Source organism: Tamandua tetradactyla, chromosome 6, assembly GCF_023851605.1.
Source record: "Tamandua tetradactyla isolate mTamTet1 chromosome 6, mTamTet1.pri, whole genome shotgun sequence".
NCBI lineage: Eukaryota > Metazoa > Chordata > Mammalia > Pilosa > Myrmecophagidae > Tamandua > Tamandua tetradactyla.
This window is the reverse complement of record NC_135332.1, coordinates 19,460,894-19,479,151: the sequence shown is the minus strand read 5'-3', so window position 1 is coordinate 19,479,151 and position 18,258 is coordinate 19,460,894. Positions and strand designations below refer to the sequence as shown.

Here is an 18,258-nt window from a genome sequence, read left to right as displayed (position 1 = left end):
CTCAGACGCCCTCCTTAGGAAGCTTCCCAGGTTGGCGCTTGGCTGGCAGCTGATAAGCTGGATTTGGGGAAGCTCCAGCCACACTAACTGCTGAGAGCAGCTCGCTGTCCCCAGACTGTGCCGAGAATGTGGCTTCTGCTTTTCTTCTGGGAGTCTGGAATTTTGGGGTGTGCCAGCCAGAAGATGCACTAGCCCCAGCGCAAACCCTGGGCACCGAATCTCTAATAAGCTTGGTGTCCTTGCATACTGCCTCTCACGCATGCTGTCACAACCCCTTGCTGGAGGAATTAAGCCTATCCTGCGTGACTCCCCTGGGAGAGGACACGTGGAAGCTTGCTCCTGGGTCTCCTAGACCTAACCCCATGTGTCTTTTCCCTTTCTTTGCATCTTTCCCTCTCTTTGGCTGCAATAAACCACAGCCATGTGTGATCACAGGCTGAGTCCGGTTGGTTCTCCCAGCCTGCAACAGAATCTGGGTGTGATTTTGGGACTCTGTGCTGCAGGTTCAAATCCTGACTCTGCCTCTTTACCGGCTGAGTGGCCTTGGGCAGATAACTCACCCTCTTGGTCATTTCCTTATCTTTAATTTGGGCTAAAAAAAAAAAAGAGAGAGAGATTTTATCATGTTGGTTTTTTGGTAAGAATTAAATAGGGTAAAATATACAGAGTATTTTAGAACAATGTGTGGCATATAATTATTTCTCAATAACTCTTATTATTGTGCAAGCTAGATCTTTATGTAAATTTATAATAATTTCTTTTAAATAAATTCCTAGAAGAGGAATTGATAGGTGGAAGGATATACAGTTCTTTTCTCTTTTTGTGTGTTGTGATCATAAAAGTACAAGATGCTTATTGTTAAGGCATCAGAGCTACTTACCATAGTAAATGGAAGTCCTTTATAATTCTGCTTACCATATATACCATTTTTTTTTTGGCTTTTAAAAAGGGAGACTTTATTAAGTTGCAAGTTTACAGTCCTAAAGCCTTAAAAATGTCCAAATTAAAGCAAGGATATAGAAATATCCCATCTAAAGCATCCAGGGAAAGATACCTTGGTTCAAGAAGGGCACTGACATTCAGGGTTTCTTTCTCAACTGAAAAGACACATGGGAAACACGGCGACAGCTAGCTTTCTCTCCAGATTTTTTGTTTCATGAAGCTCCTTCAGGGACATTTTCCTTCTTATCTCCAAAGGTGTCTGGCTGCGTGGGCTCTCATGGTTCTTGTGGCTCTTTAGCATTTTCCAAAATGTTTCCTCTTTTAAAGGATTCTAGTAAAGTAATCAAGACCCACCTGGAATAGGTGGAGTCATATCTCCCTCTAATCAAATGGTAATACCCATAGTTAGGTGTGTCACATCTCCGTGGAGATAATCTAATGAAATGCCAGACAAATACAAATACAATACAAGGTTAAAACCAGTACAAAGTCTCATCAAAGTCTGTTACTGACATGATCTGTTCTAAGGCAAAATTCTCCTCTGACTCTGAACTTGTAAAATTCAGAACAAGTTATTTGCTGCCAACCAATTGCCAAAAAACATACAAAGGAGGGACAGTCATAGAATATATATTCCATATTCCATAGGAAATGGAAATGGGAAGGAATACAGGAGTCATCTGACCCAAGCAGTTTCAAAAACCTGCAGGGCAAACTCCATTAGATTTTAAAGTCTGAGAGTCATTCATCTTCTGGGAATTAGAAAGCAACAGTCCATCCCTTTCCAAGTGCTTATGCAGTGACCTGCCTCTCTCCAAACCTTGGGGGGCATTGGAGAGCCCACCTCTACCCTCTCTAAGCATTGGGGCCACACCCAGGCCCTCTGCCATCTCCGGGCTCATTCTCAATCCTTCCGTGTGGTGACAGCCAGGCTCTCCCCATTCCCCAAGGAATATGCTCCACCTCTCCAATGCCTGAGACAGCAAGACTGTTCAACTGCAGAGGTGGAAGGCCCACCCTCTGCCTTCTGGGCAAACTCACCCTCTCTGCATGCTTGTGTGTGTCTGCTCTCCTGACCTGAGGTCTCTTGACTTTAGACTTTAGATTCCATAGTCTGCCTCTGAAGTTACTTTTCCTCCAATGTTTCCCTTCTCTGTCCCTGTCAGGCCAGACTGGCAGTGGTTGTGTTGATACAAATCCCACAACATTCTTGTTGGCTTTCTATGCAGTAGCCTTGGATCATGCCCATCAGATGAAGGAGTTTCCGCAGATCCTTTCTGAATAACTCCATCTCCAATCCTGGCTGTTCTGAGATGGCTGACTGGTTCCACATTTGGTTAAATCCTCAGGTGGGGCACAATTCTCTGGGTCTCCACTCCTGGAAGCCCAGAATTTTCCAGAACATCAATTTCTGATTTCTTTGTACCCAAGAGTTCAGTTCTCAGTTATCTTTTTCCTGTCTCTTTTCACAGTAAGCTGCAAGGAGAAACCAGGCTGCACTTTCCACATTTAATTTGGAAATCTCTTCTGCAAAATATCCAAGTTCATGGCTTTTAAAGTCTTCAAGTCAAAGCCTTTAGTCAATTTTGCCAGATTATCTGTCATTTAAAATAAGGATCACCTTCCTTCCAGATTGCAATAACACGTGCCTCATTTCTGTCTAGAGCCTTGTCAGAGGTATATTTAGAGTCCACATTTCTACCAACAGTCTCTTCAAAGCATTCTAGGCCTTCTCTATCAAGCTCCTCACAACTCCTCCAAAATCCTCCCCTTATCCGTTTAAAAAGCCATTCTACTATGTTTGGTATTTGTAAACCGCAGCAGCACCCCAATTTTCCAGTACCAAAATCTGTATACAATTATTTTAATAAATTGCTATACGTGTCCAAATTTATTTCAACCTAGATTAATGGAGGCAGTGTAATATAGGATTTTTAAATAAAAATGACCTCACGTATATATTACTTCCTCGTATAACCCTGAATATAAGGGGATCATAAAAACCTTTTTTGTCTTCCTTAAATAAACATGTCGGTGATAGATCGAAATAGAAAATATGTAATTATATCTAATTTAAAGTTTAGTTACGCCTTTATATTTGAAATCAATATGATATATATTAACTTAGAATTACATTCTTCTTTTTTTTGCAAGCGTCCCAGGCATCTCTGATATCTGTGTCACATCATCGCAAGAGCCGATTTCGAAATTACTTAACTTCGGCTCTGGAGCTCATGAGCCCCACTTGTTGCTCCAAGGATGGCACTCTTTGATTCCGTGTATCTGCTGCCAGGGGCAACTTTATCCTGTTCACGTAACATGCAGGCAACTGGGTTTTCATTTGCCCATTAGGTCCAACCACTGCAGCCTGGGTACTCACAGGACTGCTTTTTCCTGGTCTTTTTTTCCTTGAACTTTTAATTCTGATATGATTTCAAACTTATAGGACAGTTGCAAAAATAAAACATACCTCACCCAGAGAACTCCAGCACACCCCTGGATACCCAGTTCCAGGGATTTTAACGTCTTGCCACTTTTGCTGTATCTTTCTATTTATCTAATCTATCGACCAGTCCATCTACCTTTCTCACTATTTATCAGTTTTCTAAACATTTGACAGTAGGTTGTTTACCGTATTGTCCTTGCACACCTGGTAATCCCATCCCTGTGCTGCCTTTTTTTTCTTTTAGCTTTTTAATTGTGTAATATAACATATATACAAAGCAAAAGAAAGAAAAAAGTAATTTTCAAAGCACTCTTCAACTTGTACTTACAGGACAAATCAACTGTTTTATTCTTTTTTGTGAAAAATAACATATATACAAAAAGCAATAAATTTCAAAGCACAGCACAACAATTAGCTAGAGAACAGATTTCAGAGTTTGGTATGGGTTACAATTCCACAATTTAAGGTTTTTACTTCTAGCTGCTCTAAGATACTGGGGACAAAAAGAAGTATCAGTTTAATGATTCAGCAATCATATTCGTTTGTTAAACCCTACCTTCTCTGTATAACTCCACCATCACCTTTGATCTTTCCATCCCTCTCTTTAGGGGTATTTGGGCTATGGCCATTCTAATTCTTCATTTTGGAAGGGGCTTTTGATAATACGGGATGGGGGATGGAACTAGCTGATGTTCTGGAGAGGCTGGGCCCTCTAGGTTTCAGAACTTATCTGGTCCAGGGACCTATCTGGAGGTTGTAGGTTTCTGGCAGGTTACCCTAGTGCATGGAACCTTTGTAGAATCTTATATATTGCCGTAGATATTCTTTAGGATTGGCTGGCTGTGATGCTTTTTCAAGTTATCTTTAAAAGACTTGTTTGCAGTGACATCTAATGCTTAGAACTGTGAGGCCAAACCCTTTGGACCAATTATAATATGGTATTAAATGCCTCTACCTCTGTTTGAAATGTTTTTGTCAGATAACCTCTGTAAGCATCTAAACTATTATTGATAGATAGAGGCGTCTCAGGATAATGTGTCTTCCCAAAACAGTATTTAGCATTGATAGGTCCTGGAGGAGTTGTTGATTTTGGAGACGATTGGAGAAATTTGAATGTGGATGGTAAACAATATGATAGTTTGAAAATATTAATTATTAATTTTCTTAATAAATGTGATAATGGTATTGTAGGAGAATGTCTTAGGAGTTCTTGATGTTTGCGGTATGCCTTCAGACAGTTCAGCAAAAAGAAAAAGGAAGGAAGGATGGAGAGAAAAAGAAAATGGAAAATGTTAACAACTGGTCAGCATAGCAGATGGTGTACAGTGGTGTTCATTGTACTGTTCTCACCACGGTTTTCTATGAATTTGAAAATGTTCAGGATGAGAAGTTGGACAATAAAGAAAAGCTTTCTTCCTTTCGATGCTATAAAAACATTCATCTGAGTTTCCTTTAAGGACATCATTTAGTTCCTTGTCTGCTCAAGCAAGTACCATGCAATGGCTTGAACATTGGGATTTTATTAGCTCACGGTTTTGAGGCTGAGGGCAAGTCCAAACCCAGGCATCTCATGGCGACGCTCTCTTCCCAAAGATGGGTGCAGTGGGCCAGGCTTTTGGGGAGCCCGGGTGCTGGGCTCCTGTCATGTGGCAGTGCATATGGCACCCCCCCCCGGCCTCACCCTTCTCTTCTGGGTTCTGTTGACCGTCAGCTCTTGCTTCCTTTCTCTCTCTACCTCAATTGCATTCTGCTTATAAGGGGCTCCAGTAAGCAGATTAAGGTCCGTCCTGATTGGGGTGGGCCACACCTTATAAAAGGGCCTATTTACAGCTGGATCACACCCTCAGGAATGGGTCAGGTTCAAGAGCATGTTTACATGGGGTGCACAGCTCCAAACCTCCACAGACTTCTATGTTGTCATATTTTAAAACTAAATCTTTTATTGAATTGGAATTTATTTTGGCAGAAAAAGTGAGATACAGAGCTCATTTACATTTTTTTCTCTTATGGATGGCCAGGTTTCTGGAGATCCTTAAGTAACTATTTTCCAGTTAATTTGAAATGCCATTTTATATTAACGCCTTTCAAATCTACTTTAAACAATTTTATTCTCATCTGATCCTATTGTTCCTTACTATAGTTTCGTGGCATGTGGGTTTTTTTTTTTTTTTTTTTTTTTTTTTTTTTTTTGGTGCATGGTCCGGGAATCGAACCCGGGTCTCCTGCATGAAAGACGAGCATTCTACTGCGGAACCACCCGTGCACGCCACGTTTTTATTTCTAATAAGTTAGATCTTCTCTTTATTCTTCCTTTTCCAATTTTCTTGGATTTTCCAGTGCAGTTATTCTTCCAGGTGAATTTTTGAATAAACATATCAAATTCATGACTGATTTGAATTTTGTTAAAACTCCTAACTAATTCGGGCACACATGATGATGCTTTCACAATATTTAGTCTCCTCATTTCGATAACAGGATTTCTCTAGCTAGCAAAGAATCCTTCAACTATTCAAAAAATCATCGCAGTTTTTCCTGCCTGAGAAGTGAACCTTATAGTTGTTTTACAGAGTAAATACATATATTGCTCACTTCACATATGTTAGATAGGAAGGGTACAGAGGAGAAGAAGGAAGCAGACGGTCACTCAAGCAGTTCTCAGACTCGGAGAGAAGATGGACAGATAAAGAACGATAGAAATTTTGTAGCTATATGGAGAAATACAAGTATTTACAAGGACAGAGTGCCATGAGGGAGAGATCACTGAATTGTCTGGAACGAGCAGGCTCACCAGAGAGGTGACGTCTGAGCAAGAATTCAGCAGGTGCATAAGCGTTTGCCAGGCACCCCGGTTATGTAAGGGTGCTGGAAGCAGATGTTGCAGCAGAGAGACCCGAAACCAGAGGGCATGGCCAGGAACTGCAGGTGGCTTGGTGGGCTAGAAGAGAAGGTGAGAGGGCACCGTTGTGAAGTGTGAGGCTGCCACAGGAGGGGTTGGGGTTGAGGTGAGATTGTAAAGGGCTTTTGGGGGCCATGCAGTAGAGGGGGCGCTTTCAGCCCAGGTGCAAGGTGGCTGGATTTGCAGTTTTGATGGTTGAGTGGAGGGTCGATTTGAGCAGTAGCAGCTCTGGAAGCAGCAGGTATGTTGAAAAGCTGGAACAGTCCTCCTTGTGAGAGATGAAGGAGGCAGTGAATTAAAGAAGAGGCAGCAAAGGTAGAAGAGAGAGGCAGGATACGAAAAATGTTAAGGAGTTAAATAACATTGACTAGAGATTTTGGAGCTGGCAGTTCAGAGATTTGTAGGCGTCTGGGAGGAATCTTGGGTTGGTGGCTGTTTTAAATTGTAAGCTGCTGAAATGCAATATACCAGCAATGGAGCGGCTTTTATAAAGGGGAATTTATGAAGTTGCAAGTTTACATGTTCTCAGGCTGTGAAACGTCCAGGTTAAAGCAAGACTATAGAAATGTTCAACCTGAGGCATCCAGGGTATGAGTGATGTTCAAGAAGGCCGATGACCTTCGGGATTTCTCTCTCAACTGGAAGGGCACATGGCGAACATGGCATTGTCTCCTAGCTTCCTCTCCATGCCTCCTTTTCCATGAAGCTCCCCAGGGGGTGTTTTCCTTCTTCATCTCCAAAAGTCTCTGGCTGCGTGGATTATGTTGGCTTTTTCCAAAATGGTTCCCTCTTAAAGGACTCCAGTAAGCTACTCTACCTGGAATGGGTGGAGACGCATCTCCATGAAAACCATCTAATCAAAAGTTACCACCCACAGTTGGGTGGGTCACGTCTCCATGGGAACAATCTAAAAGCTCCCACCCAGCAATATTGAATGAGGCTTAAAGGACATGACTTTTCTGAGGTTCACAACAGATTCAGACTGGCACAGTGGCTTATTAGTCTGTTTTTCGTTAAGAGGGACACATTAATTGCTGAGCATTTTATGGGATTAATAAGATGACTCATTAGTATATAAAGTTTTTTGGATAAGTTTGTGACTGTTCTGGAAATTGAAGCTTTATCACTATTTCAAAGTTCACCTTAGAAAAGGGTGTTGAACTTGATCTCATGGACATTTCTGCTCTAAAATTGTCCTATGCAGTTTATTTTCCTTAGTACATTTGCTTCTATGTGTTCAGTGTTGTGCTAGTTTTTATAAGTTACAAAAATAGAACTATGACTCCTGTCTTTGAGGAACTAGTTTTGTTGGAGAAACTGACTTCATCCTATAACTACTAAAAAAAAAGAAAGGACTGTAGTTAAGGACTTATTTGTGTATGGGACAATCTGTAAGTTTGTTTGTTTATTCATGAGTGTACTGCCCTCACAAAACTTATAGTCTAGTGGAGGAAACAATGAATCAGTAAGCAAATAAAGAGATATTTTATATATATATATATATATACAATGAGATAGATTTATATATTTAATAAACAAATATATTAAAGGGTGACGAATGTTAAGCAGGCACCCAAGCGGGGCATGTGTGGAGGCTCCACTTTGCCATTTAATGCGGCGTGATCAGGAAGCCCCTCTTCATGCGGTGACCTTTGAGTAGACACCTAGCAAGTAAGAGAAGAATGAAGCATGTGGCCTCCACAATGGAGGCATCTGCAGTGAGTGTGTTTCAGGCAGAGGGAATAGCAAGTCAAAGGCCCTGGGGTAGGAGCACGCTTGGCTTACAGTAATGAGGTAAGTGTAGGGAGAAGCAACATGAAAGGAGGCCCGTGAGTCCACTGAGTGGGGGAGGGAGGAAGGGGAAGGCCATCCAGGGCCTTGGAAGGGCTTTGGCTTTTCCTCTGAGTAAGACAAAAAGCCATTGGAGAGGCGTGGTGGCTGAATTAATGTACCCCAACAAAGACATGCTCTTAATATTAATCCACATGCACCCATTGTAAATTGGAGCTTTTTAGTTCAAATGTTGCTCAACTGAATGAGGGTGGGTCTTAATCTGGATTCCTGGAGGTTTCATAAAGAGAACTGGGAAGTCAGCAAAGCGAAAGACAAGAGGACATCACCAGGCACTGGGAGAGCTGAGGAACCCAAGGGCTATTGGCAGCCAGCACAGGCATGCTCCAGTCTTTGGGGAGAAAGTAAACTTTGCTGCTATCTTGATTTTGGACCTCTTTTAGCTTCAAAACTCTGAAATTTTTTTTACTGAAAATCTCATATTTAAGCCAACACAGTGCATGGTATTTGTGATAGCAGCTCAGGCAAACTAAAGACAAGACACGTTAGCAGAGGTTTGAGTTAGATTTTAGAAGCATCATTCCAGCCGGCTGTTGCATGAAGAATAGACTTTGAGGAGGCAGGAGAAGGGAAACTGGTCAAGAGGCAATTGTGCAGTCCTAGGAGGGGGTGATGGTGGCTCGGACCCAGGGGTAGCAGTGGAGGTTGTAAACGGTGATGAGAGGTGCTGGTGTTTAGGATATATAGTGCTGATGGGCTGGGTGTCGAGGTGAGAGAAAGAAGAGAGCAACATTTGGGCCTGAGTCGCTGGAAGAGCAGAGTTTCCGCAGATGGACATGGAAGGGGCTGTGGGAGGCAGGTTAAACTAAGATGCTTACCACGACACCTAAGAGGAGGTTTTGAGAGGCTGGTTGGGTAATCCACAGCAAAGCCAGTGAAGCTAATAAAGAAATTCAGCAAAGTGGCAGGCTGGAAGATCAACACATAAAGTCAGGGGGGTTTCTATATACTAGTAATGGAGAGGAGATAAAGGAAAAATTCCATGTACAATAGCAAGTCAAGCAATCAAATATCTAGGAATAAATCTAACCAAGGATGTCATGGGCTTGTACACAGAAAACTTCAAAACGTTTCTGAAAGACATGAAAAAAAGACCTAAACAAGTAGAAAGACATTCTATGTTTATGGATTAGGAGACTAAATATTGTTAAGATGTCAGTTCTACCCAGAGTGATACACAGGTTCAATGCAGTTCCAATCAAAATCCAACAAAATTCTTTGCAGAAATGGAAAAAGCCAATCATCAAATTCATATGGAAGGGAAAGCAGCCCCAAAAGCCAAAAACTATCTTGAAAAAGAAGAGAATTGAAGGACTCACAGTTCTGATTTTAAAACTTATTACAAAGCTACAGTAATAAAAACAGTGTGATACTGCCACAAGGACAAGCATATAGACAAATGGAATAGAATTGACAGCTCAGGAATCAACCTTCACATTTATGGCTAACTGATTTTTTAAAATTATTTTTAATTTTTAACAGTTTTATTCACATACCATAAATCTATCCTAAGTGTACAATCAATGGCTCCTGGTATAATCACATAGATAGGCATTTGCCACCACAATCTATACGAGAATATTGACATTTCTTCCAAAGAGAAATGAAAAAAAAAATCCCTTACCCCTCCCTAATATCCCCCTATTATTGACATTTAGCCTTGGTATGATGCCTTTGTTATAATTAGTGAAAGAATATTACAATGTTACTGTTAACTATAGACCTTAGTTTGTGTTAATTGCATTTTTCCCATATACCACCCTGTTATTAACACTTTGTAATAATGATACACATTTGTTCTGGTTCATGTAAGATGTTTCTTATATTTGTACAATTAACCACTGTCATCTACTCTAGGTTTAGATAAGTTACACAGCCCCAGTTTTTATCTTTAAGCTTTCCTTCTGGTGACCCACATGACTCTAATCTTCTTTCTACCATACTCACACTCAGCTGTGTTAATTGTACTTATGCTATTGTGTTCCCACACAGTATTGTGCTAGTTATTCCTGAACCTTTACATTATTAAATGTCCTTAAACATCAACTACCCAATCTCTGTCCTCTTTCTATCTTCTGATAACCTATAATTAATCTCAGAATTATAATGGCCAATTGATTATTGATAAGGTAGCAAAGACTACTCAATGAGGAGAAAATAGTGTCTTCAACAAATAGCCCTGGGAAAACTGGATCTCCATTTACAAAAAAAAAAAGGAGGAGGATCCCTACCTCATACCATATACAAAACCCAACTCAAAATGAATCAAAGACTTAACTATAAGAGCTGAAACTATCTAAGTCCTAGAAGAAAATGTGGGGAAGCATCTCCAGCGCCTTATGTTAGGCAGTGGTTTCTTAGACTTTACACCCAAAGCATAAGCAGCAACAGAAAAAAATAGGTAAATGGGACTTCATCAAAATTAAAAACACTTATCCCTCAAAGGACTTTATCTTGAAAGTAAAAAAACAACCTACACAATGGGAGAAAATATTTGGAAACCACATATCTGATAAAGGATTGATATCCAGCATATATAAAGAAATCCTTCAACGTTTTAACAAAAATACAACCCAATTAAAAAATGGGCAAAAGACTTGAACAGACATTTTTCCAAAGAAGATGTACAAATGGCCAATATTTATAGGGTTAATGAAAACATGCTCATTATTAGCCATCAGGGAAATCCAAATCAAAACAACCATGAGATACCATCTCACACCCACTAGAATAGCTACCAGTAATAAAACAGAAATAACAGGTGTTGGAGAGGATGTGGAGAAGTAGGGATACTTGTACATTACATTATTGGTGGGAATGTAAAATGATGCAGCCACTTTGGAAAATAGTTTGGTGATTCCCACAAAAGTTACGAGTAGAATTACAATCCCTAACAATCCCACTTCTAGGTATATAGCCCAAAGAATTGAAAGCAGGGACTCAATGAGATATTTGCACACTGGATGGAGCAGAGGGATGGGGATTTAACATTTAATTGGTTCAGAGGTTCTGTTTGGGGAAGAGTTTTGGCAATGGATGATGGTGATAGAGGCACAACTTTGTGACTGTGATTAACACCGATGAATTATATATTTGGGAAGGGATATAAAGGAAAAACTTAGGTTGGATATGTTGACACACACACACAGCCACAGAACTGTACAACACAAAGCGGGAACCCTAACGTAAACAGTAAGCTAAAGTTCACGGCATCCTTAGAATATTGTTCCAGCAATTGTAACAAAAATAACACACTAATACAAAATGGTAATCACAGGGAAAACTTTGTGGGGATGGTATATGGAAACTCGACTTTCTATCTGATTTCTCTGAAAACCTACAATTGCACTAATAAAAAGAAAAGAAAAGAAGGTGGTGGTTGGGTAAATGCATCTGGGTTCTGAAGGTTGGACCACACTGGAGTGGTACAGATGGTGGTAAGAAGCCACTGGTTGGTTGAGATGAGCAAGGTTGTTAGAGGTCAAGGAAATGACTCTGAGGGGTCTGAGAAAAGGTGGCCAGGAAACTACAGAACTGTGGTGTCTTGGAAGCCAAAGATAGCCACCAACTGCGTCTTAACACGCAGATAGGTCGGGTGAGATAAGAACTGAAAAGGCATAGGGTTAAAAGTGGTAATCAGTCATTCCACTCCTAATTTCATTAGTCCTAAATAGTTTCACTGCAAGATGTAATTAGTTCTAAGTGTTTTCACTGTGAGACTATGGGATCGTTCAGGATAGTTTCCATAAGCTAGCATTTTCATAACAAAACTTTCCAGTTTTTGCATGCATTTTTATTCTTAGCGTTCCTATTCATCTTGGATAAGGGGCAGTTTTTTGTCGGCCTTATATTTCCTCACCTCTTCTGCAGCGTTGTTCATCCATGCATCCATCCAGAAAAGACTTACTAAGCTCCTGTCCTGTGCTGACTCTAGAATTTGCCTGTGCTGGTAGATCTCATGTCTCGGGCGCAGGATTTTGCCTTTCCCCTGGCACCTGGCTTCAGTTTCCCCTTATGGGTTTTTCCAGCTTCCTCGTCCACACGTTTCCCTAGAGAGGCTCGGTCCCCGGGCGCGTGCCTCCCGGGTTGCTGGCCTTTTGCCGGCCCCGGGACCGGCAGACCGCGAGCGAGAGCCGCAGCCTGCAGGTGAGGGGAGCGCGCAGTACGGCTGCGCCTGGTGTGGAGGTGGGCGGGGCGGCGGCATGCAGATGACTGGGCGGGGACGGGGCAGGCCAGCCGCCTGGAGCCGAGGTGGGCGTGCCAGGCGGGTGATATGCAGAGGTGGGCGGACACATGCAGATAAGGAGGCGTGCCCGGTGGGTGATATGCAGATGAGGGGGCGTGTCAGCGGGATGCAGATGAGGGGGCGGGCTGCCCGCGCGGGCAAGGAGCGGCGGGCCGCGGGGACCCGGCGGGCGCGGACCCTTTCTTTGACGGCGCGGACCCTGCAGGCCGGAGCCGCCGCCCTGGAGACCCTGCCCGGCCCGCGGCCCGCGTCGACCGAGGATGGGCAACCACTCGGGGCGGCCCGAGGACCCCGAGCCAGGTCTGTGCGGTGGGTCGGTGGGCGGGGTGGCGCCGCCCTCTCCCCGGCCCGGGCCCGCGCCCGCGCCCTTCCCCCACCGCCCCGGGCCCGCGTCCGCCCGGGTATCCGACCCCCGGCCCCGGCCCACGGCCGGGTTCCCGCCGGCCGAGCGGGCAAACCCGGGTGCAGCCCGGGTGTGATTCCTGCCTCTGGAATGCGGCTGGCGGGGTTGTGAAATGACCGGTGCCTGTCGGGTGACCAGGAAACGCCGCTCGCCCGAGCACCTGGAGTCCGGACGTGGCGGGGATGGGGGTGGGGTGGGGGACGGGGGGCCATCCCGGGCGCTGCCCCCCACTTTCTGGGCGTTTGCGGCCAAAAGTGTGACTTTGCAGTCCCCTCCGGCCATTGTCCGTTCCAGGCCATCGCGGGCGGCCCCCCACGAGGTGGCCGCGCGTCAGCTGATGCCTTACTCATGCTGGAGCTGGGGCCGCGTCCCGCTGCTCCCCCCCCCCCCCCCCCCCCCCCCCGAGATAATCTGCGCTTTGTCTGGGACACCAAACTCTCGGGTTAGCCAGATATCTGTTTCCCCAGACACCCGTGAGCTGAGACACTTGGGGTCGCCCGCTGGGGTCACCCCCCACCCCAGCGCAGGTTCCTGTGCTGGTCAGCACGGGGTTCCCTTTAGAAACAAAACCAGACGCTTGTGTACTGTCACATGAAGGGCATGGGATTTGGTCTGTCCTGAGAGGTGGTGTCATGCGATGGGGGAGGGAGAGCTGACCTATTGCTTCTAAGTCATCTTTCATGCCAGTCCTTTTAAATTTTAATTGGGATGAGGAAGTCTGGGCTCTAAGAAGTGACGTGGCTGTCCTGGTGACTTACTCTTGAGTGGGGACAGTGCTGGCATTAACATCTCTGTCTTAAGGACAGTCCACTGTGCCTCATTCACCCTCCAGCTGGCTAGCAGGGCCAGGCCATTTCCTTGGGGTCGGACGCGGTGGGGTGTTGCCCTCTCATGGCTGGGGTGCACTGGCCGTGTTCAGCAGCCGGGACAGAAAGCTTTCATTGCCACCCAGGAATACTGGAAAGAAAATGTTGGATGTGGGGTTACTAAATAGACTACCTGGGGGAAACTGGAACTCATGCAGTACATATCCTAACGTCTTGGGGCAGGATAACCAACAGGCACAAGAAGCTCTCCTGGTCATGAGCAGCCTTGTTTGTAAACCATCAAGGAGAGGATAGGGTTAGGGTTTCTGGGTGGTCCGCGCCTGCCCAGGTATTGCTTCCTTTGTGTTGAAATTCTGGAAAGCCTGTCGCCCTTGTTTTAAGAGTTCATTTGGATGCTTTTCTAAGGGCCTTCAACTTTTTAAAGTACTCTAATATATAGGATATGAAAAGGACGTCTTTTATGTTATTATAGCTTCCAAAGAGTGCATATACTTTGGAGAAGAGAATTTAGTCTGGTTTGTCACAAATAAAGATATGCTATTAGGAAACCTTGGAAAAGACTTTACATGCCTGAATATTGTTGGCTCAAAATGTGAGTTTGTCATCTTAGCTGCTCTCTTATGCCAGGATGAAATGCTGCAGACTGCCTCAGTGAGGTGTCAGAATCCTGGAAATTAGAGTTTTGCTCAAGATTAACGTTTTCCTGATCTTCTTTACCGTGGGTTTTCTGTTTGCTGTGTTCCAAATAGTGGGACTGTTGAATCCTGCCTGAATGCGTCATCTAGCAGTTCATTCCTGCATCTGCTCACTCTGTCTCCACTCCTTCCCTGGCATCGGCGCCCCTAGTCTCCCAGAGAATGATGGTGAATCACCCCACTCGTGTTACCTCTGGGCCTCCCTGTCCCCCACTCCTGAGTGGGCCTGCAGGGCAGCATTTCATGCCCCGTTCCCTCTGGGGATTTGAGCTTACAGAATCACTTACAGTTGCATCGTGTTTTCTGTATAAGTAGTGGAAGTTTATGCAAAGCATTAGATTACAAATCAGATTCTTTTCCAGTGAGTAACCTTCTAATAGTATAGAGTAGTATAAAAAATGATTCCATTGCAAAATACAATCTGTTTGTCCATATCGAATTATAATTTCATAGGTGGTGGGAGGTATTCAGAGCTGAAGGAGGCACGGCCCCCTTCCACAACGTGTGCTCAGGACAGGCCTCCAGAAATGGTGGTGGGATGGAAAGGTGCTGAGGGGGCAGCAAGAGCAGGGGCGGTCAGCTGGGCTGAGAGGAAGTGGGAGGCCCCGGAAGGAAGTGCTGAAACCTTCAAGGAGGGCTGGCGTGGCAGCAGGCATGCATGGGGACACTCCCGAGCAGGAGTGTGCTGCAGGCAGAGAGGTTCGGGGTGACTGGAGCATCTGCTATCCTTAGTGGGGATGCACCTGGGAAAGCAGGGTGGGATGGCACAGAAAGCCTAGGAAGCCATTCCAAAGAATCAAGGACTTCTGAAACTGGGGAGGATTATATTGTTCATCCCTGCTCCCTCCCTTCCCCTTATTTGGACAAAGACCTCGAGGCTCTGAGAGGTGGAATGTCTCCTCTGAGTAGCTTGTCCCCTGATTTGGGAGCAGCGCTGTCATTGCAGCCCAGGTCTTCTGAAGCTCAGCCATGCTCCTCCTTCACCTCCCAGTGCCTGAGCCAGCCACCTGGGTGCCGAGGCCTGGGCTGGGCGAAGTGGGCAGCCTCCTCCTCTTGCAGTGGGGGCACACTGGACTGGGCTCTGGGCACCAGGAGCTTTGGAGCCAGGAGCCCAGAGGCAGGTGATAGAGACAAGTAGGAGACAGGAGGTTGCCTGGGTGGGGCAAGGGTCCCCCAAGTCTAGACTACACACGGTCCCTGTCTTCTGTTGGTTGGGTCACTTGAGAAACACACACCTAGAATGAGGGATGCAAGAGGTTTGTTAGGGAGTAACTCCTGAGAAGGGTAAGGACATGAGAGCAGAATCAGGCAGGGAAAGCCTTTCGGCCCACAAGCTGCTGAGACATGCAAAGGAAAAGGCCGCTGGTTTGGGCATGGGGAGCCTCAGAGAACCACGTGACACTGACAGTCTTGGCCCACCCAAGGGGGAAGCAGGGAACCCCAGGGCAAGGATGACCAACTAGAAGATTCCTGGTTTGGGCAGTGATGGCCAGCCCCTGGACCCCTGCAGTGGACAGTCATTGACTGCGTCTTGTAGTTCCTAGAAGGTCTCAATCAACAGCCTTTTAACTTCCCCCCAGGTTGTCGGTGCCTCATTGTCAGAAGGGGTGGCCGGGTCTGGTCGTGCGTGCCGTCTATGTGCTGTTCAGAGGCATCTGGGTAGAGGAGTGATGGGCCTGGTGGAGTTGTCTCAGCCCAGAGGGAAGGATACGTGTCTGCAATCTTGCCTTGTTATAATCACACAAAGGCACTTGTAATGCTGAGGGGGCCTTAGAAGGTGAGCTTAGCCTTCCATTCCCCGGTCCCAGTAGCAGCTGACATCCACTTACTATCTGTTTTGAATTTGCATGTATGTGTTTAAAAAATGGATACAAATGGTATAAAATGAAAGTAAAAACTTTTACTTGGACTCCCTGCGATCCGCTTCTATATTATAGTTGATGCTAACTTATTTACAGGTAAATCCCAAATGGCTGCTTAACACAGGGAAAGATTGTTTCCCTCTCGCATCCCAGTCTAGTGTGAGTTGGGGTCACTCAGAGGAGCTCTGGGGGTTGCTAGAGACTCAGGCTAGTGGAGACTTGTCTTCGGCATGTAACTCGCGAGTCACACCGCATCCACCAGCAGTCAGGGGAAGAGAGAACTCCCGGCCGGCCCTGCACAAGGCGTAAGCCTGGGCTGGAACCAGGCCCACCGTTTCCGCTGCCTCCCCTGGAAAGACTCAGCCCCGCACTGGACGCCCCGGGGCTGGAGGGTTCTGACGTGCCCACGGGTATCGGGTGTCGGGGCCCCTCTGCAGTCGCCCGCACCCGCCTTCCCGACGTGACGACCCCTCTCAGCCATGGTCCAGTCAATCCTGTGTGATGACAGTTTTAAACATCATAAAAGTTGAAAGCGGGTGACGAGCGCTATACCCTCCGTCTAGATTATACAGTTAACATTTCATTCCATTTGCCTATTCCTGTATTTGTCCTTCTGTTTGTTCTTCTGTCCACCTGTCATTTTCCTTTTTTATAATTTCAGAGTATGCTGGACATCTCTATAATTCTATATAACATGCTTATATACTGCTTCTAAATTTATTAGCTGTAAAGGCTATGTATTAATCCCGACTATGAAAGCTGAGGGATTCCACACACTGCCACTCTCCATTCTCCCACAAACGCTTTGACCACCAGCAAGAACTGGCAGAAGCACCCTTCTCAAAGCCCCAGAAAACAGTTAACGGACTGCAGTGACAGGTGAGCGCCAACCAAGGCTGCGTGGAAGCGGTGGGACCTGGGGCGCCCAGCTGACCCTTCCCCTTCCAGGACCCGTGCAGAGCCGCTTGGCTCCACTGTGCGTCCCTGGCCCCACTTCCGGAGGGCCAGAGCTGCCCTCGGGCACACGCCAGAGTGCGTGTGTTCCCAGTCTGTCCAAGGGTGGCCTCAGGGACCTGCCATCACAGTCCTGCCCTGTGTGTGGAGGGCAGCTCACCGAGCTTTCCTGCAGAAGGCCGTGGGAGGGCAGGCAAGTGGCTGCCCGGGCCGGGAGTGGCTGGCTGGAGGACACACGGGGCAGTGTCCAGGACCAGGGGGAAACTGTTTCCTAGGCAGGAGGGGACACTTGTATCCATGTAAACAGAGAAACTCCCTGGGCCACACCATCGCATGCCCAAGACAAGAGGCCTGTGCAGAGAGGGCCAGGGAAGCCACTACACTATGGCTTGGAGCTCGCCTCTAAGCTCATCGTACGGGTAAGCCCCAGAGGAGAGCTCGCACTGGCCAGTCTGCAGACTGCAAAAGAGGTTTTCTCCTTCTCCTCCTCCTCCTTCTGCCCCTTCCCTCTCCTCCTCCTCCCCTTTCTCCTCCTCTTCGCCCTTCCCCTCCCCCTTCCCCCTCCCCCCTGACATTCAAGGAAAGTCTGTCATATGCTAGCTGGATACGCCTCAGAGTCTGAATTCCAGGGATTGCACATTAAAATACCAAAAAGTCCTGGTTTCAACAAAAGGTTACAAAACATACAAAGAAGCAGAAAGCAATGGCCCAGGCAAAGGAGAAGAGTAAAGCTTAGCAACCCCTCAGTGAGGAGGGGCAGACCTGACTTAGCAGGCAAAGACTTTAAACTCTGGTCCTAGACATGCCCGCAGAGCTGGAGGAAAACATGGACAGGGCGCTGCCGGAGGTCTGGAAAACAGTAGATAAAGCCAAAGAGAGGACCAGCAGAGGTGGGATCACGGAACAGCACAAGAGCACAGTAACGAGAGGTCAGAGTCTTCTAAACGCCGAGGATGGAATACCAAAATGCAGATATTTCCCAGGAGGTTGCTGTCACTACTTGTTTTATTTTAAATACTCATCTACTTGATCCTAAATCTTGAGTAAAGTATTTGTATGAGTGTTTTCTTCCACATTTGGGAGTTTCTTCCCAGATAATTTTGGGGGGCGTTAACCTCAGTTTGCTGAGGGTTTTT

General features: G+C 45.8%; 1 protein-coding gene across 9 annotated transcripts in view; it reads left to right on the top strand.

Moving 5' to 3' along the window:
• SPECC1 (sperm antigen with calponin homology and coiled-coil domains 1) overlaps positions 1-18,258 on the top strand; it is a 307,237-nt gene that overhangs the window by 138,103 nt on the left and 150,876 nt on the right. The window contains exon 1 of one of the 9 annotated variants that reach the window (XM_077163995.1): positions 12,542-12,681. The exons of the other annotated variants lie outside the window; for them this stretch is intronic. Within the exon in view, the coding sequence (XP_077020110.1) occupies positions 12,642-12,681 (40 nt within the window). The 5' untranslated portion in view covers positions 12,542-12,641. Of the gene's footprint in view, positions 1-12,541; positions 12,682-18,258 lie in introns of those variants that run through there. 9 annotated transcript variants of the gene reach the window in all.